General features: G+C 56.6%; 9 protein-coding genes across 9 annotated transcripts; 5 read left to right on the top strand and 4 right to left on the bottom strand.

The window, feature by feature from the left end:
- Window positions 1-166: 166 nt before the first annotated feature.
- On the top strand, window positions 167-1053 carry VTJ04DRAFT_3489 (uncharacterized protein; the record flags this gene model as incomplete). The annotated part of the gene is made up of 2 exons (XM_069361394.1): window positions 167-348; window positions 429-1053. The coding sequence occupies 2 exons, from the start codon at window positions 167-169 to the stop codon at window positions 1051-1053; spliced, it is 807 nt and encodes a 268-aa protein (XP_069222010.1).
- Window positions 1054-1164: 111 nt separating this feature from the next.
- VTJ04DRAFT_3490 (uncharacterized protein) lies at window positions 1165-3738 on the bottom strand (the record flags this gene model as incomplete). Its single annotated transcript, XM_069361396.1, has 1 exon — window positions 1165-3738. The coding sequence occupies one exon, from the start codon at window positions 3736-3738 to the stop codon at window positions 1165-1167; it is 2574 nt and encodes an 857-aa protein (XP_069222011.1).
- A 1213-nt stretch (window positions 3739-4951) lies between these two features.
- On the top strand, window positions 4952-6335 carry VTJ04DRAFT_3491 (uncharacterized protein; the record flags this gene model as incomplete). The annotated part of the gene is made up of 2 exons (XM_069361397.1): window positions 4952-5576; window positions 5662-6335. The coding sequence occupies 2 exons, from the start codon at window positions 4952-4954 to the stop codon at window positions 6333-6335; spliced, it is 1299 nt and encodes a 432-aa protein (XP_069222012.1).
- Window positions 6336-7478: 1143 nt separating this feature from the next.
- VTJ04DRAFT_3492 (60S ribosomal protein uL1) lies at window positions 7479-8352 on the bottom strand (the record flags this gene model as incomplete). Its single annotated transcript, XM_069361398.1, has 4 exons — window positions 7479-7741; window positions 7809-8101; window positions 8195-8273; window positions 8334-8352. The coding sequence occupies 4 exons, from the start codon at window positions 8350-8352 to the stop codon at window positions 7479-7481; spliced, it is 654 nt and encodes a 217-aa protein (XP_069222013.1).
- A 3938-nt stretch (window positions 8353-12290) lies between these two features.
- VTJ04DRAFT_3493 (uncharacterized protein) lies at window positions 12291-15309 on the bottom strand (the record flags this gene model as incomplete). Its single annotated transcript, XM_069361399.1, has 3 exons — window positions 12291-12448; window positions 12517-14718; window positions 14772-15309. 3 exons carry the CDS (start codon window positions 15307-15309, stop codon window positions 12291-12293), a joined length of 2898 nt encoding a protein of 965 aa, XP_069222014.1.
- Window positions 15310-16914: 1605 nt separating this feature from the next.
- Window positions 16915-17309, top strand: VTJ04DRAFT_3494 (uncharacterized protein; the record flags this gene model as incomplete). Its single annotated transcript, XM_069361400.1, has 2 exons — window positions 16915-17029; window positions 17098-17309. 2 exons carry the CDS (start codon window positions 16915-16917, stop codon window positions 17307-17309), a joined length of 327 nt encoding a protein of 108 aa, XP_069222015.1.
- Window positions 17310-17581: 272 nt separating this feature from the next.
- VTJ04DRAFT_3495 (uncharacterized protein) lies at window positions 17582-17806 on the top strand (the record flags this gene model as incomplete). The annotated part of the gene is made up of 1 exon (XM_069361401.1): window positions 17582-17806. One exon carries the CDS (start codon window positions 17582-17584, stop codon window positions 17804-17806), a length of 225 nt encoding a protein of 74 aa, XP_069222016.1.
- A 263-nt stretch (window positions 17807-18069) lies between these two features.
- VTJ04DRAFT_3496 (uncharacterized protein) lies at window positions 18070-19421 on the bottom strand (the record flags this gene model as incomplete). The annotated part of the gene is made up of 2 exons (XM_069361402.1): window positions 18070-18177; window positions 18348-19421. The coding sequence occupies 2 exons, from the start codon at window positions 19419-19421 to the stop codon at window positions 18070-18072; spliced, it is 1182 nt and encodes a 393-aa protein (XP_069222017.1).
- Window positions 19422-21006: 1585 nt separating this feature from the next.
- Window positions 21007-21339, top strand: VTJ04DRAFT_3497 (uncharacterized protein; the record flags this gene model as incomplete). The annotated part of the gene is made up of 1 exon (XM_069361403.1): window positions 21007-21339. One exon carries the CDS (start codon window positions 21007-21009, stop codon window positions 21337-21339), a length of 333 nt encoding a protein of 110 aa, XP_069222018.1.
- Window positions 21340-22411: the final 1072 nt, after the last annotated feature.

Consider the following 22411-nt stretch of genomic DNA (forward strand, 5'->3'; position numbering starts at 1 on the left):
AATTCCTTCTTTGAGTTGTCTGTGCCCTTGTGAACTGTGTGTGTTGGTAGCACAGAATCATCTTGCTTGCGGTGGATATCATCAAGCCATCAGAATCAGACCCTCTGCTTGTGTGAACCTAGTGTACACGGTAGTCTCCCTCCTCAAACACATTTTGTCGTCCACAATGTCTGTCATCCAGGTCGAGTACCGCGGCCGCGTGGCTATTGTTACCATCAACAACCCCAAGAAGCTCGGCGCCCTGGACCAGAATGGCTACTACGACCTTGCCCAGGCTCTGCGCGAGATCGCTACTCACGATGAGGTCTACATCACCCTGGTGATCGGCACAGGCCGATTCTTCTCTGCGTAAGCCCCGGGCCCATTTCTCCAAGATGATATTGAACAAATCACCCCTCTGTCTGCAGTACTGACACTCATTCTCTCAGCGGCGCCGACGTCACCGCCACCTCCGCCAGCCAATCCCCCATCGATGCCCGCAAGCACCTGCTCCAAACCTTCGTCGCCTTCAACCTCAACTCTGCGCGCGCCTTCTACCAGCACCCCAAGATCCTCGTGGTCGGACTCAACGGGCCCGTGGTCGGGCTGACCGCCGCCCTGGTGGCCTGCGCCGACTTTGTCTACGCCGCGCCGCACACGTTCCTTCTCACGCCCTTCGCCTCGCTAGGCTTGGTCGCCGAGGGCGCGGCGTCGCGCGCGCTGGTGCAGCGCCTGGGGCCGTCCAAGGCCAACGAGGCGCTCATCATGAGCAAGCGCATCTCGTGCGAGGAGCTTGTGTCCACGGGCTTCGTGAACAAGGTGTTTGACGTCAAGGAGGGCGAGGATGAAAAGTTCAAGCAGCTCGTGCTGCGCGAGATTGATGAGCGGCTGGGGGAGCATTTGGTCGGCGACAGCTTGCTCGGGATCAAGGAGTTGATTAGGAAGCCCGAGAGGGACGTGTTGGATGCGCAGAATGTGGCGGAGGTGTTTGCCGGGTGGGACAGGTTTGCCAGCGGGATCCCACAGGAAGAGTTTCGGAAGATCGCGACAGGGCAGAAGAGGCATAAGCTGTGAGACATGATATTCGGGGGAAAGGTATCGAGCGGGCGCACATATGACTAGTTTCTCGGAGAAAACTTGCTTGCAGGCATATGATATGATCCGTCTGATCCCCTCAATATTATTTCAAGTCATCAGCAGTCCGAAGAGCAGGGTAGTCCGCTTGAAATAGTCCTGTGCGGCTTTGACAAGCCTCTCCTTTGCGGTCGAGTCCAGGCCAGAGCGCTCCCCAATCGCCTCTTCCAATTCTTTGACCGAATCCTGATGAGGTCCCAAGAACAACTTGAGATAGTAGACATCCACGAGCCACTGAATCAACAGGTCGTGTTGCTTTTCGGTGTTCCCTGCATCTCCTTGTTGTTTCTCGCTTTCCACCTCAGGCTTCTCATCGCCCTCTGTCTTCGTATCGGCTTCTCCCGTATTTTCTTCACAGGGAATCTTGGTTTCTTCATCCAACGCTCTCACAACCTCCAGCCAAGTTTCGCATATCTGCTTGCCCAGTCGCTGCCTCAACACACCCACCGCGGCAGGACTCCACAGATCGCCGCCAGCATCCGCCATCGCCATAGAAACGCTGCGCAGGAACCGGAAGAGACCAGCTGAGGGCGAGCCTGGTAGAGGAGGCTCTCCTTCCCATAAAGCGCGTCCAACAACTGTCTTCCGCGGGAGAACCACGGTAGCCAGCTCATCAAGTGGCGCCACGGCAACCGTCTCAGCCACGGCCTCGTGCAGCGATGGCACGGCCTTTAAGCCGAATCCGCGGACTGGCTCGACATCGGGCAGGCGTGCGCGCACATCGCGGAGCAGGCGGACAAAGTACATGGCGACGTCACCGCGGTTGGGGCCCTTGCTCTGCGCGTCCCACAGGGCGGTGAGCTGCTCGTCCAGACGCGCAAAGGCGTCGACAAGCAACTTGTTCAAGTGCTCGGCCAAGGCCTGGGGGTCCTCTTTGGAGAGCAGGCGCTGGCGTTCCTCGATGGTGTCTTCGTCCTCAATCTCGTCCGCATCAATGTCCCATCGTTGACGGCGGAGTTGCTCGACGATCTGGCCAACCTCGTCAACGACCCGGAACCAGGACGTGTACGAAGTAACGGCCTTGGAGACAGCATCGCTGCGGCCGTACAGGCGTGCAACCACGTCGTGGGTGAACCGTGCCGCGCCGTGGGAGAGGTCCGTGTCAAGTGATGCCACATCCCAGAGGCTCTGGCGGCGGTCGGTGATACCCTCTTTCCAGGCATCCAGCGTAGCGGAGACTTCGGAGCCAACGAGGCGCAGCTTGGATACTTTTGCCTCGACAACACGTAACATGTGCTTCTGGATGGTGCCGCGGAGCTTGTTGAGCATTTCTGATGGATCGAAGCCACGAGCTTTGCCGCCCTCAGCAATCCACAGTCGCAGCACGTTGGTGCGCAGCTCGACGATGGCTTTGAATTCCACCATGCTCTGCAACGCGGTTTCAAGTCCGCGAAGGAGCACCTCACCGCCCCGCTCGGCCCAAGCAGTAAGTTTCTCTCTGGCATAAGGCCCATCAAGATCATCGTGCCGGATGAACGGGGTGTAGAATTGTATTTCGTCTCCGCACCACCGCCCGTAGACATCAAGACGCAAGCCCTCCATGTCACACAGCGACGGGCTCTCCAGCAACCGTTTCTCCTTCAACGAGAGCAGCGCCCCCGCCAACCGGTGGGGGACCAGCGTCTGGACGTCCACAAGGGTCTTCGCGTATAAGCCCAAAGCGCGCAGCACATCTCTGGGGTTCCTCGTAGCAGTCACGGTGCTGCGGCTAGCTGTATCGTCGTCGTCTTCATCGTCATCGGCCTCAAGAGCCATGGCAATTGCCTGGGCGCGCACATGCAGGAAGTGCGCTAAGACATCGCGAGCCCCGGAGCTTGTGGCCAGGCTGTAAGCGGCCAGAGCGCGGAGCACGTCTCCGCGGGTCATGGCCTTGTCGCCGCCGTTGCGCAGAACAGCATCAATGGCTCGAGTGAGCCGGCCGCGATGGCTCGTCTCCAGGCTCTTCCTGGCCGCCTCCACCGCTGTTGCAATCCCATCTTGCCCTTTCCCCTTCCCCTCTAAGCTCTTCACCAGCAGCCGCCCGAGCACGTACAGCCTCGCAGCCAACACCAACTTCTCCCCGCGACCATCCGCCTTCTTGAGTTCCTCCTTCCCCAACACCTGCCTCAGCTCAAGCAAGACCGCGTCGAGCAACCCTTTCCTCGCCGCCACCCCCAACGCATCCCCGCCCCCAACACTTCCTCCAGTGGCAGAAACGGAAAAGCACCTCCCCGAGTCCGCAAACGTCCTCAACCCCTTAGCCTTGGCCGCAACCACCCCGGCGCCGCACCGTGCTCCCATTCTGCCGAGGGTCGGCAGCAGCTCCCCGTCCAGGTCGTCTCGCATGGCGACGATGGCGTCGGCGGTGCCGAGCAACTCGCGGTATGAGGCGCCTACGCGGGTGCGCAGGGCGGCAGAGACGTCGGCGATGCGAGCATGTAGGGCGCCGTGGATGGCGCGGATCTGCGGGAGGGTATAGGGCCCATGGGGAGCTTGTTTGGATTTGGAGGCGGTGGATGTTGTGGCCGTTGTAGATGTTGATGTTGTAGTTGTCTGGAGGGTGGGAAGGGGTTCGGGGTTGGTGGAGAAGAGGGAGGCCGAGGAGGGAATGGCGGCGAGGTCGAGGTTGGGTGGAATGGTGGCCATGTTGTTTGGTTGGGAAGCTCTTCTGCGATAGATCGTCGGGTAGCCTCCCAGTTCCCCGTTTGCAGGCCTAGGAGCCGGAAAAGAGTCAAAATAATCTATATCCTCGTGCCGGCCATTGAATTGAAAGAAACGCCCCGAGGTAACAGTTGGACAATTTGAGTCAGGTCGTTTGTTTGTTGAGGTGAAGGAGGTTGACGTTGAGGTTGAACCCAAGAGGGCAAAGCAGCAGAGAAACCTGGAAGCGTTGGTGGGATGGGAGACCCTAACCCTAACCCATGCCACATTGTCAACTGGCTGCCAGCATCACAAAACATCACTCAACCCCTGAGTCTGGTTTCCTCCGTAGCATTTATCACCCAACATATCAAAGGACCCTAAGCTGCTTTGGACAGAGTTGTTGAAGATAGTAGTGGATATGACGAGTGATTTCCAAACACGTTGGGTACAAGGGCACTAAGAGCTTGTCCGATATCTTCATTGTGCAAGAGCATGATGAGAGCATTCCGAGTTGGTTTAGGGAGGTTCCCATCGCGCCGACGATGATTACGACCTGGAGAGAAAATCGACTCGGTCCAACTCAACACAACTCGACAATGGTTGTACATACAGAGCGTAGCTATCTCGGTCCACGGCGCCTCAGCATCGCAAGGACTAGCATCAAAGCACATCCAGCTGCTCTCAGTCAAGAGGACTACCTTGTCCTCTATATGTCCTCCATATGAGTACAAATCAGGGCAGTCGCACAAAAAGGAATGTTACGTCCTCTCTTGCAATAAAATCACAAGCTCATCCCCCCCACGCCCCTTAGATCAACTCACGGGTGATTCAAGCGTAGGGTAACATGAAGTGAGGTCTCGTGGATTGCTAAGCAGAAGTCGCTGGCGCAATTACTCATCATCCACATCCTCTCCTGCCACTGGTCGGCGGTCGGTGGAGCTGCCAGTATCCGGAGAAGCCTCGGCCGGTCCCGCCCCCCGCCGGATACCAAAACCCCATCAACACCAATCCCTAAATATGTTGATATCTCATGGGTATCAAGACCTTTCTGACTCATCCAACTGTGACATTTAGGTCTTCATTAGGGACGCGGCCCCGGTTTAAATTTACACCTTCCCCTCATCATCTCACAACTCGCCATTCTCCCTTCTCACCAACTCCTCCCACCACCCCTTCCTTCATCAAGCACCAATACTCATCCACCCAACCCACCAAAATGCCTACCCCCTCTCTCCCCACCCTCCCCCCAGACTCCTCGTCCTTAAGCCTCAAATTCGGGCCTGAAACAGCCAACTACTTCTCCGGCAACCCCCTCAACCGTCTCAGCTTCCTGCGCGACGACCACCAGTTTCTCGACGCCGCCTTTCAGCACCCCTCCGCGCGCTTCCTGCTGCTTCGCTGTCTGCTGCAGGACGCGCGCAACAACCTCTCTAGCCTTGCTCCCCTGGTCTATGCGAACGCCACGGACCGGCTTGCTTTCGCCTCGAGGGAGGACGTGGTGCCCCTGGTCGGGGAGGCGCCTCTGGCCAAGTCGGAGGAGGAGAGCGTGAAGGACTATGATTCACGAGAAGAACAGGTTGTGGTGGTGTTTCTGGGCGTGAATGAGCGCGGAGCGGTAGGAGGAGGAGGCATAGAGGGAGCAGATGCGGATAAGACGGCCGGCAGTGAGGGCGACGTATTTCAGTACAAAGAGTTCAGGGGAGTGCCGTATTTTGCCATCGACGTCACGCCGAGGGGGAAGAAGGCTGCTGTGGCAGAGGAATTGATTGAGAAGCTCAAGGAGAGGGGGCTGGTGTTCTACGAGCACTCGCCGAGGCACATGAGCTTGGAGGCCGAAGAGGGTAAGTTTGCTTCACCCACGCTCTGCGTCCTCGTCTACCACTACCTGGAACTGTGCCAACTAACACCTCCTCCTCTCTCTCCAAGCCGCCATGTACGGCCACGCGCGCGCCCTCCTCGACTGGAACCTCCGCACGCCCTTTTGCGCGCAATGCGGCCAACCGACCCTCTCCGTCCACGGCGGCGCGAAGCGCGTCTGTCCGCCGACGGACAAGGCCGGACCGCGCAGGGACTGCGCCTCGCGCGGGACCGTGTCCAACCACAGCTTTCCGCGGACGGACCCGACCATCATCGTCGCCGTGCTCAACGCTGACGGGACCAAGGTGCTGCTAGGTCGGCAGCGGCGGTGGCCCAAGGACTGGTACAGCACGCTGGCCGGGTTCCAAGAGCCCGGCGAGTCCATCGAGGAGGCGGTTCGGCGAGAGGTTTGGGAAGAGAGCGGCGTGCGTGTCGGCCGTGTCGTGCTGCACAGCTCGCAACCCTGGCCGTTCCCTGCGAGTCTTATGATCGGTGCCGTCGCTCAGGCACTGCCGGGGGATGGAGAGAAGATCTATCTCGGTCACGACGCCGAGTTGGAGAGTGCCAAGTGGTTCCCGCTGGAGGAGGTGCGTGAAGCATTGGTTCGGGGCACGAGCGGCCTTGGGGAGGGGCCACCCAAGGATTACGTGCCCGGCTCGTTGAGGCTGCCGCCGCAGACTGCCATTGCTAATCGCTTGATCACGGCCGTGGTAGAGGGTTGGTGGCTTCCGTCCAAGATGTGAGAAATGCGAGAAGGAATACCGATACCCATCTTGAGCATAGAAGAGAATAGAATAGTAATGAACATCGTGAAGCACCAACTACCGACCTGAAGTACGTAATTCACTGAGACTGTCCAGTCACAAATTGGACGCCATTGAAGAGCGACCGACCATCCGCCGACATGTCACTCGACCCGAAGCCAACGATCAATTCATGGACTCATAAAGCAACCGACACCACGCATCAAAATCGCAACCACCAAAACGCGATCCATGACGGCGCAAACAGACTCGAGCAAACGGGCAACCACCCTCATCGCCAAACCTGCGCTTGTGAGGGCAACGCAACACCCATCAAAAATGAGTATCTACACAAAGATATGTCGAGACCACCCCACCGCCCCGGGCGTGGGAGATACCCGCGGCTAGAAAAGAGGGAAGAGGTGGTCAATACGTCTGGTTAGGATTGATGTCGGGGGCCGGGAACGGAGGAGAATCCATGGAGATCAGAATAACCCTCAGCGTGCCACGCATTTCGCGTGGAGCCGCCATTTTGGACGAACAGACAACAAAATCCATGACAATCCCGCATTGAAATGCCTTCACATCGCGGTGTAGGCTGCGGGCAGTTCGTGGAGTTTTGTCGCCTGCCGCCGAGGGAAGGAAAGGAAAAGGAAGAGAATTAGAATCGCAACCTGAAGTTTTTTAAGGCCTGGAAGGAGTGGGGCTTTCCGCCCGCTACGGAGTGGGGCCGGGTGTGGATGTAGTGATAAGCGATAAGGGCTGGCAGGTACCAGACCCAGGTCTTGGAACTTGAGCCTCCCAGACGCTCGAACATCTAGGGCAACATGAGTGCCACAGCCAAGGAGCCGATCTCAAACTTGTACAAATGTTTTTTGTGATGGGCTAAGGACTAGGAAGTTGGCTTGTGCCAGACCGAGGGCAAATCAGGCCAGGTGAGAAGACGGGCCCGCATGTGTCATCATCATCACGAGGACCAAGTCGGACACAATACATGTCACAGAGCAACTTGATGCATTTCATCATGCTAGAAGCTGTCAACAGCCTTCCAGGCACGCGATGCTATCTAGAATTGCCCTGGGCGGCCTAAGACCGTTGTGACCCCCTCCTTCAACCCCATTTTATTTCACCCACACCCACCGCTTAGTAGATGCGCTTGGGCGGCGACATGGTAGCCTTAATAGTCAAGCTGCCCACGTTCTGCCAGCCCTTCTTGAGCAGGGAAACCAGGTAGTTGATGGCCAACATGATGTTGGCAACCAGCTGCTCCTGGGTCATACCGACGTTGCCGACGGCAACACCCATGCACAACACCTTCTTGAGCTGGAACTTGACGGTCGACTTAACCTCGGTGATCTTGGCGCTGAGATCATCCGAGTGAGAGACAGGGGTGGGGAACTTGCCGGCTGTGATACAGACAAGTTAGACACTGGTGGTGGGACCGACGATGCCCAGAAGAGAGGCAATACATACCCTTGGAGAGACCGGGACCGAGCAGACGAGGAATCTGCTTGATCAGGGAGTCGGAGGCGACGAAAGCATCGTACTTGCGCGCGAGCTTCTTGATGAGCTTCTTGTTCTTGTTGAGCTTCTTCAAGTCGTCGGCGCTCATGGCGTCCACACCGCCGTGCTTGGCACGGTCGATATCGAACTGGTCACCCAGAATGCAGACCTTCATGTTCGGGCGAGGGACGCTCGGGAGCTTGACCGTGCCCGAGAAACGCTTGTCACGCTGGGGGTCATAGTTCTTGAGGCCGATCTGGAGCCTGTTTGGCGAAGGAGATAAGTTCGTCAGCGGTTTGTTCCGGCATTGTAACGATCATCGGGTTTGCATCGTGTTGGCACGGGAGGTTTCTTACTCGACCGTCTCCAGGAAGTTGCGCTTCTTGGTGTTGTTGCTGTAGTCGAGCAGCTCAGCAACGTTCTGACGCACACCAGCTGCAAAAGAGTCAGTACACAAGGCGTTCGATTTCACAAAAACTCGGGGGAAACACATACCGACGGTAATCTTGGACATTTTGACCGTCTTCCAGTAGAATTTCTTCTATAGGTGAGGTTTTTGCGTCGGAGTCAAGAAGCTGCGAATTCGATGTTAGAGGAACGATTTTGCGAGGGGTACGTCGGATTCTTTTTTGGCGGTTTGTGTGCGAATTTCCCACTGTTGCGGAACTGTGATTGGCGGCCCGAAACTCGAGGCAAGTGGCAACTGACAGCTGACATCAGCTGGCTCCAATCTCCTCCCCAAGCTTTTGCTTATGTCACACCGTGTGAGTTCCAGAGGGTGACTCCATTCTCCTTTTCCTTGACCTACCTCGTGGACAGATGGGAAACTTAGGCCCTTGAGGTATCAACCTGAAGATCTTCCAGACACCGAGTCTTTGTACCCATATCACTTTCGTTCTCTATGATGCAAACCATCAGGTTTACCTGCGTCATACTGTCTCACGCTTAACATTGACTGATCTCTTGGCCATCCCACTTGCGCACATCTGTCCATCACCTCGTACAAATTTGGCGGGATGAATTGGTGGGCGTGAGCCGCTGTTGTTTATTCCAGAACTCCCGTCTAAAAGCAGAAACAATCTAGCTACCTGAACCAGCAGGACATGATGGAGCGCATAAATGAGAGTGTTGAAACCTGACCACCTCGTTTCGTTCTTTGCCTCGCCTGTCGTTGTGTCCAATTCTTATTACAACTGACTCCCATCATGCCAGCAGTACCTAAAGCTTGCCAAATGAGAGAAACAAACAAACACCACCCAAGTCCTTGGTTGCCAGCTGTCAAGAGCATCAGGCCCAATGACAACTACAGTGGCGATGCAGTTCCTCCTAGTCCTGAGCCACCAGGGGAAGAATGATGCGGAATGGTGTTATGAGGAACACAAATGGATTCTCTCCTTAAACTCGATCATTGATTTGTGGTGGTTACTTCCCGTATCCTTCACGGGGGAGCCATCGTATTGGGGGAGATGGTTAGTTGGGATTCCCGAAACAACTCGAGTTTTGCGTCTTGAGGGCCTCGGAAGAGACTTACCCGGATCATATGGTATAATGTTTGATCCACTGGAAGAGGAGGACCCAGAAGATGAACTCGGAGCAGGGTCCAGCTTTGGGTTCAACTTCGGTTTCTCTGATACCATGACGACTAGATGGGACAAGAGGTGCTCTAGTCCGTCACTCGGAAAGACTATTGCTAGTTTTTGAGGCTTGTGAATGCGAGAGAGCAAAAAGTGCCGAGGGAAATCACAACTAGACTGAGGCCGTGACTCTTGCTCTCCCTTTGGTTCTCGATCGTGATTTATATACAGCTTGACACCGATTTATGGGACTTTTCTTGTGTTGCCCACAAATCCCCGATGACAATTACGGTCTGGGTGGTGCAAGCAAGATGCCTAGGTATCAACAGTAGTGGAATAGGAATCATGGCACAAGCATCAGTTGTACTCGACGGCGCTGTGAACACCAGGTCACTCCCATTGCCTCTGTCAATATGTGGTAACCATTGCCATGGGCCTAGGTATACAGGACCGGCGGTTGTGTTAGGAGTCCCAAGAGTTGACAGAGTATCTGCGGTCGTTCCCTAACGACATAGTCATAACTCACTAGGAAGCTATCGAGCACCAAGACGGCCATGCATTCGCCAGGGCCGTTGATATCCTCTGGAGCCCGAGAGGCAAGAAAGAGGACCAAGGTTCCAAAGTTTGTCAGTTTGACAATCAATGCCAGCTAGATATCGCACAGCAGACGGGAGAACGAGATGGAAAGACGTGAAACTGGCCACATCATCTAGGAGACGGAGGGGACAAATAGGTACAAACACCTTGGATGCTGTCGAAGCCGAGGAACCGTCCGTTCTATCACCAACGACAAGTCTCAGAAACAGGTTTTGAGCCTCTTCAATACGATCTCGTGAGACCACAATCTTTCCAAAGCGAGAAACAAATCAAGACCTGTCAGATTTCTCACGGAACTCTTCCCACCACAAAGGCCACAAAGACCCACGATCACGACGCCAATGGTTGAGACAACGAGGACAACGGACGCGACAAGGATAATCAGGGTCAAGTCTGAAAGGGCCACAGTGCTGCGACGCACATGGCCGTCTTACCATTCGCCCCCCCCCGTCCGTCCATCCGATGGGAAGGCCGGGAGTTACCGCCGTGCCGGCGCGGCCACATCCCCTGGACACATCATCAACTTGCTTGGCGTGGTGTTGAATCATGGACGAAGCATTCCACAAAACAGAAGCCTACGCCGCACCGTTGGGGGCCAAATCCCAACAAGATAGCAGCTCACGGGCCAGGCACTGCAAGAAGCGCCTAGAGATCGCACCAGATCCTGCATTAGGAATTGCGTGTGTGCCCAATGCCACACACATGTTAATGTTGTGCTTGTGACAAGCGGCACATAGACAGAAGAGACAGCCGCAAGCACGGACAAGGCGAAGCCGGGCCAAGCCAGAACGAGCCGAGGTTCGGTCAAGCTGTAGCTCTAATGGCAGTTGGACAGTCATAGTCTAGGACCATGGCATGGAACCTAGGAGGCGAAGACAGGATTGGAAACGTCGAAGGAAAAGATGTTGGATCACTCCGCAGCCGCCCAGATCCCGAGGATCAGATGCCGCGGATTCTGGTTCCCCTCCCGGAAGGAAGGGGAATGGGATAACGGAGTAAACCAAGGGTTACTCTAGCACTCAATTTGACCGATGGCGAGTGGATGAATCGTCGATACCGGTTGATTTTGGTGCGAGTAAAGTGTGTGTGTTGAGAAAAAGAGATGTGAAGTTGAAGCGCGGCAGCCACATGCCAAAATTTAAGAGCCGGCCAGATCTGACGGCCCGGCAGACCGAGGGATGACAGCTGGCACCTGCCGTTGACCCACAACGGTTTGATGAAAGAAACTGCTCCTGGCCTCTGGAGCCCAGAATTTTCTCCTCCCAACACACAATTCCCAGATGTTCCGACACATACCAACCGACTCCAAACCGTCATTGACAGCCCGACGTTTGGCATCAAAGTCAATTCGGTGCGACTTCAAGACTCCGTTTCCCGCTCTCTGGTTTCCTGCATCACAAACGGGATTTTCGCGTCGCGCCACCTTTATTCTGCGTTACTCGCAACACCGGGACAATATCTCGGTCGCATCCGTTCGAGAGACAGTTCAGCCCGTCACCGCCGTCGACCGACGCCCTGGATGGAGGAGGATTGGAGCAAGCTTTGTTACTTGACGACGACGCTGGTGGTTTCAGTGGGGTTTGTTTCCCATCAAGCATCCAGCTCCTCTGTCCAAGGCGATCGGTCGCCGGGAATCGCGGGACGTCAACTGCTCGCTCGATTGAGTTGATTTCCTCTCTTTTGCTCGTTCCTCATCGTCCATCTACCTGTTCTCAAGCGAGAGCGACTCTGGGAGAGGTTTTCATCTCTCTCGACCCAACACGAACCACAATTTGCCTACCTCTGTGCTCCTTCAATGCACAACAGGTTAACTTCGTTCGTTCGCGTGGAAGATTAAACCCACGGCCTAGACAGCCAGTCCAGTCCACCCTGCTGCCGAGCTCTCTCCCCCGTGCGGTAGCGGGACTAAAACGGACAAACATTTCACAAGTTTTAGTAAGACATGATGTGTAGGCATGCTGTGCATGTGTGCCTTCAAATGCTTGACGTGGCCCACTCTGGAAGCGAGGGTGGAAAGAGGGGAGTGACGGGTGTACAAGAAAACAACAAGTTCTGTTCAATTGAATCAAACCACCGTCTAGCTACCAAATGGTTTCGTACATGACTCAAAACCATGTACCGCCCATATCATCACATAGTTCCAATCATTGACTGTATCATGAATCCATTTCTCTATCTTCAAAAAATCCTTCCGCTGCAAAATGCCTCGCCGAAACGCCACAGGTCTCTTTGGACCCGAAAAAAACAACGCAGAATGGAATGCAAGGAGACCAGAGAGCATTTATGACTTGCCGTCAAAGATGTACTTCTCATCTGTGAACGAGAGCAGGAACTTGGCCAGCAGCCGACCCCTGTAATTGTAAGCGAGGTGTGTCGGGTACGGTTGGTCCTCGTTCTTTGGAATGACAGGATCTGCCGTGAGGTAATCCAGTTCGGCCCCTACAAGCATTGTTAGCATCGGTGTCACAAATCTTAACAGCCCAACAAAACAACAAGGAGAAACTCACAGTCATCCCGGATGAACCCCCTCAGCTGACGAACCATGTCCTCGGCCTCCGGATCCAGCTCCCCTTGCTCGAAGGGGATGTTATCCACGAGCGGGTTGAAGCTCCGCGCCGTCGCGTCGCGCGAATGCGTCTGGTAAATCTGGTGGAACTGGAACGCAAACTGGCGGAAGGGCATGTTCTCGATCTGGCCGTTGACGTCGAGCACAAACGACCGCTTCCAGGCCGGCGGGTAGCGCCCACGCGCCTGGATCTCGTTGTCCGAAACGACAAACATGTCCGCCGCCACCTCGACCGTCTCCATAAACAAGCACAGCACCAAAAACGACGCCAGGCAGGGCGCCCACTCCCGCCTCAGCTTGGGCTTGAGCGACTTGGTGAAGTTCTCAAACAGCATCTGCATCTCGCGGCACATGATGTCGTCCACAACAGACTTGATCTGGCGGTTCAGCACGCGCGGGGTGACCCAGGGCACGCCCTGCGGAACGAGGCCCGTAGGCTGCAGCTCCGCGATGTTGGCCGGCGTCAGGCACAGGTGGCGGGTCATGATGAAGTGCATGGCGTAGATGGACAGGGCGCGGCGGACCATAGGCGATTCGCAGCGTCGCGCGTAGGCGTGCACGATGCGCAAAACCTTGCGCGGCAGTTCGGTGTGCTGCGGCGGCGGGGTCACCAGATCCGCAAACCGCGGCTCGTCCACCATGGCCTGCACGTACTCACGCACTCGCCGTTTCAGCTCCGCACGCTGTTGTTGTGCCATGTCGCTGGCGCTGGCGGCAGGGCCGGAGCCGGCGGTTGTCGTCGTGCCGTCCTTCCCATCCGGCATCTCCAGCCCGATCGGCGCCGCGCCCCGCGACACGAGGTCCACGCCGTTGCGCCCAACCATCATGTGCCAGTGCTGGAGCACATCCGGGGTGCGAGCTGTGAAGAACTTGGCCTTCACCTCGAGCACTGTCCTTTCCGAGAACCCAACCCCCGAGATGAGTCTGACGGTGCAAGGCATATCAACCCCGCCCACGCGGAAACTCTGCACGTTGTTCTCCACGAATTTGACTACCTCATCCCGGCGCAGATGGCTGCGGATAAACGCCGGGAACAGCACGGGTGTGAAATCACCAAACTGCCAGCACACCACACCCGGCACGCTCGTCGCCAGCCGGACGCAGCTGCGGCACGGCCGCTCCTTGTCGCACTTGACCTTGCGGGCATGGCAGCTGAAGCACGCGCCCATGCGCCGCACCACCAGCGCCGACTGCTTCGTGTCGTTGGCCAGCGGGCCCTTGCGCCCGCGCTGCGTGGGCCCGCGGGAGAGTGCATCGAGGCAGTCGAAGGGGTTGATGCTGGGCCGGGCGCCGCCGTTTCCAGAAGCTCCGGAGCCGCCGCTATTCGCAGCAGCGGCCGCTGCCGCCGCGGTGATAGAGGACGGAGTGACGATGAGGAACTTGTTTTGGGACTGGGCTGAACTAGAAGGGGTCGAGGATGGTGATGAGGACAGCGACGAGGATGCCGACAAAAGCACCGAACTTGTCGGAGAGGGGTTCGGGGCTGAGGGTGCCTTGCGCTTCTGGACGCGGTGCTGCGGGTTGAGCTTCTTGGTCCGCGTTGGTATGGGCCTGGGGGCCGTGATGCTGCCACTGCCGCTCGCGCCGCTCCCGCTGCCCGTCAGACTTGAGAGTGATGATGACGATGCATGAGACCGATATTGAGGCTCAGGAGTCTGCTGCTGCTGAGGCTGCCGCTGCGGTGGAATCTGCAGTTGTGCTGGCGACCGTGGACTGGCCACAGCTGATGGGCTGGCAGATGACGCGGACTGCAAGGAAGGAGAGTAGGAGACATGGGAGGGTGGCGAAGGGGAGACAGAGTTGGGTTCGTCGAAGACGAAGACAGGCGAGGCCTCTGCAACAGGCGAAGGATGCGAAGGAGTAGATTGCCGGGCCTGATTCCTGCCGCTGCTTTCGCGTGGGTTGACCAACTCCCAGCCCGTCACGTTGATAGGAGATTGCAGCCGCCGTGGGTTTTCAATGCCCGTTGCCGGCTGCTGCTGTTGTTGTTGTTGTTGTTGCTGCTGCTGCTGCTGCAGTTGTTGTTGTTGTTGTCGTTGTTGCTGCTGCTGCTGTTGCTGCTGTAGCTGTTGTTGTAGCTGCCGATGCTGAATCTCCAAGGGGCTGGTCGTGGCGGCGAACTGTTCCAGGATGGCTTCCAAGTCTGCAAAACATCAGGACAGGGTTCCTAACGGTTTAAAAGACGGACCAACTCACCACCATCATTGACCCCCAAGTTATCGTTAAAGACGAGCCCGCTCCCGGATGGTCCTAAAAACCCAAGGTTCTCCTGAGTGAGGTAGCTTACATCACCCAGAGACGCAACCGCGGACATATCCCCAAACAGACTACCACTGACACTAGCTCCTTGTTCGACGCCGCTCGTCGAAGGCGCAAATTGGCTGAGAGTGTCGAAGTCGGCGCCGACGACGCTCCCCAAAGGGGATGGTAATGGTGCGGGGGACGGCTCCAATTCGACGACATGTCCCGGACTGCCGCTGCCCAAGACCACCCATGAGCTGCCAATACTGTTGGCGGCTGGACTCGACATATACCCGCTCAGGGATCCAGGACTCGGGTTGCTGATGGCAGTCCAAAAGGCGTCGTCAGCATCACTTGCGGATTCGGAGTAGTGGTGCTGCTGTTGTTGCTGTGGTTGTTGCTGTTGTTGCTGATGCTGGTGCTGAGGATACTCGAACTCGAACTCGAAGGCAGAGAGCGGAGAGGCCCCCGATGATACTGATGCCGAAGCCATGGTTGCGGTTGCTGAGGTTGTTGTGTAGTGTTTCACCCGTAGGGCTAGCAGGGTACAAGTTTTAAGTCCCCTCACCAAACCAGAAAGTATGCCACACCACCTAGTGTCGTCCCTTGTATGTGTTCTGCACCTCAGGACGTGCCACAGCCACAACAAACCCAATAGCAACTTGCCTTGCTTGGCCTGCTTCGTCCGAGCCTCGTCTTAGTGTTCACAAAACCCTCTTTCTCTCCCTGTCAAAAGGGTTGCTGTGACGTGGTGGACCGGGCGGCCGCCAACTGTAATATCCGAATCCAAAGTAGACGTGTACAAAGAGGCAATGTCGCGATTAAGGGATTTCTAGCAATGCGCTGAGTTGTTCGGATTCTGGTCAAAAGGGAAGAGTATGATCTTCGTCCCGTCTGTCCGCCTAGCCGACTGAGGTGACTGCTCTTCGGATCGGACGGTTCCTGTGCTAGGTTTCGGGTTCGTTGTTGCCTCTGCTTTGTGCGCACTGGTGTACGTGTGTCTCTGTACTCGCGTGGCAATATGAGTATTCGTGAACAGCTTCGATTGAGATCGCGACACAAGCGAGCGGTTCCTGGATTCTCTTCACCTGTGTTTGCCTGCTCGTAGATGTTGCATCGTCGAGCCGCCACCAAGCCCGCCAAACCAAGATGACCAGCTTGTTGTTCGGCGTTGTTGTGAGTTGATTGCTGGGAAGACTTGGGGCTTCAGCGATGTCACAGCTCAAAGCAATGGCTGAGAGATGAGATGGAAAAGGGACAAAAAGAAGGTCACTTCAACGGACCTTCGCATGAGCACATGCGACAGCGGGAGAAGTGGTGGTTTTGATGTCGGCAGCGAGAGCAGCAGCCCACGTTCCAGGACAAGCCGGGGTGAGCCTCGCAGGATCTCGAGGGAGGCTAAACCCAAAAGAGCGACCGACGGGGCCATCCGTGGGCTTGGGGAAGAGACGAACGGCGACAGGCGGGTTTGAGCAGGCACCGGCTTGGCATAAGCTTGCCCGATCCGATCACCGAAACCACCTTCCCACCTGTGAACGAGGGCGTGGCCATGTTGTGCACACCGAGGAACGGGACGCAAAGCACGTCTTGTGTCATGGAAGAAAACGGGCAAATTAACCAGTAGTTAAAGACTTTATAATTCTCTATACCTCCCAAGTTTCACAGATTTTACAGTATGTTGTGAGCCCGGTTTCAGCCATGGACTCAACGTCCCGGTTTACTTATCACATGGGACCTCCCAAATGGCAGTCCATCTTACCCACAACCCTGGAGTTTACTGGTTGGGAAGAAAGAACGCAGACGTACCTATCTCCTGGCTGGTTGGGTATTGCCAACTTAATGACGACAGGAGCCAAGGCTCTGGTTCTTCTATTTGTACACAACCCACCTTCCAAAGCACATTGGTGCCACCTCCGACAGGCATCATGTCCAAGTACTACAACACAAGAACCTTGACTCTACCAGAAACTGTCGTCTCCAAAGCATAAACGAAATAGCAAAATATGAAGAACATCCAAAGTTAACACAAAAGCAAGGTATCCAACTAACAGCAACAAACTCTGGAATAGACAGACAGACAGAGAGCCACCCCAACAACATGGGAGCCAGAACGACAACGACCTCTCACCCACCAAGACCAAGACATGCATCTCATGTAGACCCAAATCAAGAACCCAAGGAACCACAAGACAGGCACAAGGAAACGAACTCAGGTCCATCCAAAATACCTAGACCACCCCGGGCCATCAAGACAGGTCCACGTTCCCTCCATCAAACACAGCCAACAGGTCACCCGAGCAAGCAAGCAAGCAGACGAGCACACAAACCACCATATCATCTCGATCCAACCACCCGCCCCTTATTTTCTACAAAGGCAGCCCCTATCATTCACAGCCCGTCTCGGCCGCCGCCGTCTTCCCATCAACCCTCTCTACCCATGACATCAAAGCATGGCAGGTGCCCGAGTCTCTCAAAGCAAAAAGCGAAAAATAGATGCCATTATTAAAGCAGAAATAGCAACAACAACTCGAGCAACCACCGTCGTGACGCCGCCGTCGCTGCTGCTGTAGCTGCTCCATGGACCATCTATCTCGCGCGCGGGGACCGATAGGGCACTACAGCTCCCTTCAACATCTATGAATCAAACGGGGACAGGAAGAAGAAGCAGAAGAAGAAGGTGAAACAAAAAAAAATACCGAGACGTGTGATCAGTCATTTCTCAAAAACGTAGGTCTAGGTACCGATATTAGAATAAAACGTAACGTATGATCCTAGGCATGCCAGGGGCGTTGACAATCCTCATCCTCCTCCACCACCGCCTCTTCATCCTCCTCCTGCCCCTCGGACTCGGGGATGGGTGCCCTTCGGTTCCCCATATCCCCAGCTGGACTGAGCCGGGTTCATGCGGCATCTGGTCCAGGGGAAGGAGAGAAGGACAAGAGTCCAAGGAGATGAAGGAGAGAGAGAAAGAGGAAGAGGAGAGGATATGAAATGTTGGTCGACGGCGGCACCAAAAGAGTTGGGTAGCCACCATCACCCAATTCTCACCACCACCCACGAGAAGGATGGTCGGAGAGGCCTGTCGCTGATGGACAGTGGGGACGTAGGTTGGTCATCGATTAATAAAATAACAAAACGAACGTGATTCCGATCCGAAGATCGGGTGTCGTCAAGTTGTTTGCTCGCCGTTGAACCTTGCGGGCTGGTAATGAAGGGCAGGATGGAGCGCCTTCGTCCCGGATCAGACTCCTCCTTAACGGAACCTCATCATGTTGGACGAAGCGGCGTTTGCTGCTGACGCGGCCGCCACGCGCTCTTGAATCCGCCTCTCCGTGGAAACGTAGAGTTGGTCTAGGAAATCCTGTGGAGCCGTGTCAGCGTCGAGGAGTCCACGGTGGCGACCACAATAAAGAGCAAGAAGATGAAGGTGTGACGGTATGATGACACCGCAGGATCCGAGTCATATCCACCACTTGGGGAAGGAAAGTGGACGTGGGATAACAAAAGATAACAAGAGTGAAGTAGACCCACCATGGCCTGAGCATCCTTCAAGATCTTGGCCACCTGGATGCCCGCCGAGATCTGCTGCAAGATGTGCCGGTCATCCTTGAGTGGTCTGACCCCTTGCTTGGACGAGTGGCGCATCTCGAGCGAGTTCTCCAGCACCGTGACGAACTGCTTGATCTGCCCCTCGTACAGCACGCGCGCGGGGATGCGGCGCTTGGTGGCCAGCCTCTTGAGCAGATAGACCCATTCCGGCCACTCGCGGTCCTGCGGTCTCTCGACGGGGCGGGCGTCGTGGGTCAGCGGGATGGGGAACTGGTACTTGGCGATGAAGTCGTATGCGCACTGCGACAGGCGGTCGTTGACCTGGTTCAGCACCTCGTCCTGCTCCAGCACGTGCAGGTGCGTCGGCAGCCGCGGCAGCTCCCGCTCCTGCATGGCGATGTACTCGGGCGGCGGCGGCTTGAGGAACTGGTGCGGCCCGTCGAACTCGTCCCGGTTGGACGGTCGTCGCTGGCCCCGCGCCCTGTTCCTCTCCCCTCCCCCCCCACCACCACCGCCACCGCCACCACCACCGCCGCCCGTGCCGCCGCCGTTCAGCCTGCTGCTGCTGGGCTTGTTGGTTGGCCGCCGTGGTGGCGCCACGGGACCTGGAGTCGGGCCGTTATCCAGGGAGTAGTCCGAGAGACTAGGCGATGCGAGTTCATCCATCGAATCCGATGGCGAATACCTCCCGCCGCCTCGGCTGCTCTGGTACGGCCCTGGGGTGCCCGTCGAAAAGCTCAGTGGCGGCGGGGGAGGGGGCGGCGGCGGTTGTGGTGTGCGTGCCGACGGCGGCTCCCAACCTCCCCATATGCTTCCGGTGCTCAGGAATCCTCCGGCTTGGCTTGACCCTTGGAGCGGGTAGGAGGTCTGGGTCTGGGTGGCTGATGAAAGAGGACTGCATGCCGGCGTGGGGGAGGAGAAGGGATCGGCTGGAGTTCGCCGGGGCGGGGCAATGGGTCCCGGCCCAAAGTTGCCCGGTAAGTTCAGCGTGGATGCTGCGCTACCTTGGGGGTATATCACGCTTGGCCAACCTGTTATTCTCAATGCCCCGGACATGTTGCGCTTCGAGCAATGGTGGTGGTGGTCAGCCATCTTACCTCTGCGGTAGGGACGGTGTACTCCCCGTCTCGAACCGGGCGTTATAGAACCGATTCTCAAAGAGCGGGCTTGTTTCCCCGTCAGCTGCCGCGTCACATTCTCCTGTCGGGTTATCTCAGGAGGTCGTCCACACCTTCTCGAAGAGAGCCACCGCTCGTTGGTTGCGGGTGCTGGTGGTCGGTAGGCGAAGTCTGCCATGCTTTTCTCTGCGTGTCCTACTTCCGTCCTGGTCGGGAACGTTGGACTGTATCCTGGGCTGGGGTTCTCCTAGGTATGGTCCAGACGAGGTTTCCGTGTTGCTGGGGGTGACAAGCCAGATAACTGCAACGATGCCTTCGGTACCCCGGGAACGGCCAGCGAGAAAAAGCAGAAAACAGTAAAATGAGGAGGAAATAACAAGCCTTGATACAACACCACCAAGGCGGTCAATGTTGGTCTAGAGTGGGCGCCTGAAATCAAGAAAAACCTGTGACCGGGATGCCCTGGGATGGCGGTTACAATCCAAAAATGCTCAGGGATCCACGGGGCGGGTTGGGCAGTCAGGTAGTTTTTCGCCGGGACGAGTTTGTGGGTGGCGGCAACAATAGATAGGTACTGGGAGTGACCCGGCTGGGAGAGGTTCGGTCGGCCAGAGCGGATGGGGGAGGTGAACCGACCGAAGACTCGTGATGTATTTGTATGGCACCTGTATGTCTGGCGGGGGAGGGGGATGATGACGACGTGGCTATTCCGGACACGCTGAGTCGAGGGGCTAGAGACGAGGCCGCTAGCTGCTCACACGACAGAGACCATATATCTCCCAGCTAGGGGGGTCGAGGCGGCAAGGTTGATGCTGTCAACCACAGGGAGCTTATACAGCTCAGAGCTCGAGCGAGGGGAGCCGAGGGCAACAACAGACAAAACCAGGCAAAATGAGACGACAACAGATTGGGGGAGAGACCGCAGCCAGCCAGTGTCTGGCGCAGCCTGGGCTTAACAGTAGCTGTGCGTGTGGGAGAGAGCTGCAGTCCGCCTTGCGGTCATTACCCGGGGACCAGCTGGATCTGGGGAGACGGGGACACGGGGAATGAGGCGGAGGGGAGGCGTCGGCTTGCCGGTGTGTGGACATGAAGTCGCGCATGCAGTGCCAGCGTCGTGACCTCTCTTGGCACCGTCTGGGTGGAGTTGCAAGCCGGGAAAGCGATTTGCCCATGGGCAAAGCGGATGCGCAAGCGATTGCTGACCCCCATTGAAGATGGCGGTCCACGACCTCCGTGGCAGAAGACCGACGTCCAATGTGAGAACAGACGACTGGGTCCGCTACCCCCATCGTTTTGCAATCTCTCCATCGGCGACGGTGCCGCCGTAAGGTCGCAGGACAGGGCGCATGGTGAGGTGAGAGCAATGCCAGACAGATGCCGGCGAGTCGAGTCGAGGGAACGGCATCGGGAATTGCTCGTCTGTGTGTAATGTGGTCAGGTACCGTTGGGCGCCGACAGCAATCCAAGCACGTTTTTCTGCCGCCGCCCAATGCCCAGACAGCTCCGGCTGGCTTATTGGTGCCATGACATCAACTCCGTTCCGAACAATTGCTTTGGCGGCACGATATGATTCGGGGCACGGCCGCATGTTGGGCATGGACGCGCTTCGCTGTGCGCGCGCCCAACATGCTACAGCTTTCGGTGTCTTGTTCCTGGTGCCACGCATGCTGCGTCAGATGCGCTTCTCTTCTTCCGGTGCAGCCCGGGCCACTCCGGGCTCTGGGGCCATGCCGCCGTCGGCCAACCCCTGCATCTCCTCTCCGCCGCCGAACATCCCATCATTCCGGGTCTTAAGGAGGAAAGCCACCACAGATGCCGCCTCCCGCCCTTCCAGAACCGGATCTCTTTTCGATTGATGCCCGGCCGAATGCAAAATGCCAGACTGGGCCGAATCTGGTTTTGCGGTTGAGCGATCCCGATCCCGTCCCGTGCACTCTTGTCGGTGCGCCTGCTTCTCCTCCAGCCCGATCTCCAGCGGGTCATCATTCTCCCTTTTCCTTTTTCTCAACGCCTGGATACCGCGCACTCGGTCGTGCACAGCGGCTTCTCCTCCTGAGCTTCACAAACATGCCTTTGGAAATCCAGGTTGCATTTCCCTCCACCCGGGCCAAGGACGATGATCTCTTCCCTTCCATCCCCTTGAACTTACTTGGAAGTCATCTGCCGGCATGGCCTCTCCGTGGCGTAGAGACCCGATGGATCTTCTGTACAGCCCTCGCTCGGACCATGGTAAATCAATTTGGGCATCCAGGCAAATTGGTAAGGTAGATGTCGGCAGATGCCGTCTCGCGGAAGACCATGTCTCTCCCTTTGGAACGGGCGTACAGAGTACGTCGCGATCGCGACGCGCGTTGCCTTCGGCCAGCTTGGTCGAGGCATCGATGGCATGTGGTGATGCCAGTATTCCCCGTTTCATGACGACATGCCGTGGGAGAATCCTTCTCACCGCGTGCGTCCAGGTAGGTAAGGAGAGGCGTCGCAATGCCTGCGACGCTTGATTGCATTTCCAGGATTCATTCAGCCGTGGTCTTCGCGGACACAACTACCTCAAGGATGAGGGCAGACAGATTGCTTCACAGAGTTTGCCATGTCACCTTGTCTTCGGCATCCAAGTCAGGACGACGACAACAACGTGTAGCAGCTCCGCAGGAATGGCATCCAATGCCTCAGGATCTTCGAGATGACCTCATCTTGGATCTACTCTCAAAGGCGAGGTGATGTCTGGGAAGTCCAAACGACGTCAACATTGCCTTGTCAACCAGGACAACCTCTGGACGCAGAAAGGCGCCGCCTTGTTCACCGGATTGGATGTTCACCGAGACCGGTCTGCTATCCGTGAGTACTCACCACCCTTTTTCTGTCCAAAAGGCGCGGATTATAATGTTGATAATAAACCGCGTAGGTAATGACGAACGGCTGTCTTGGGGA

The sequence above is a fragment of the Mycothermus thermophilus genome (assembly GCF_041956435.1).
Source record: "Mycothermus thermophilus strain CBS 625.91 unplaced genomic scaffold VTJ04scaffold_2, whole genome shotgun sequence".
NCBI lineage: Eukaryota > Fungi > Ascomycota > Sordariomycetes > Sordariales > Chaetomiaceae > Mycothermus > Mycothermus thermophilus.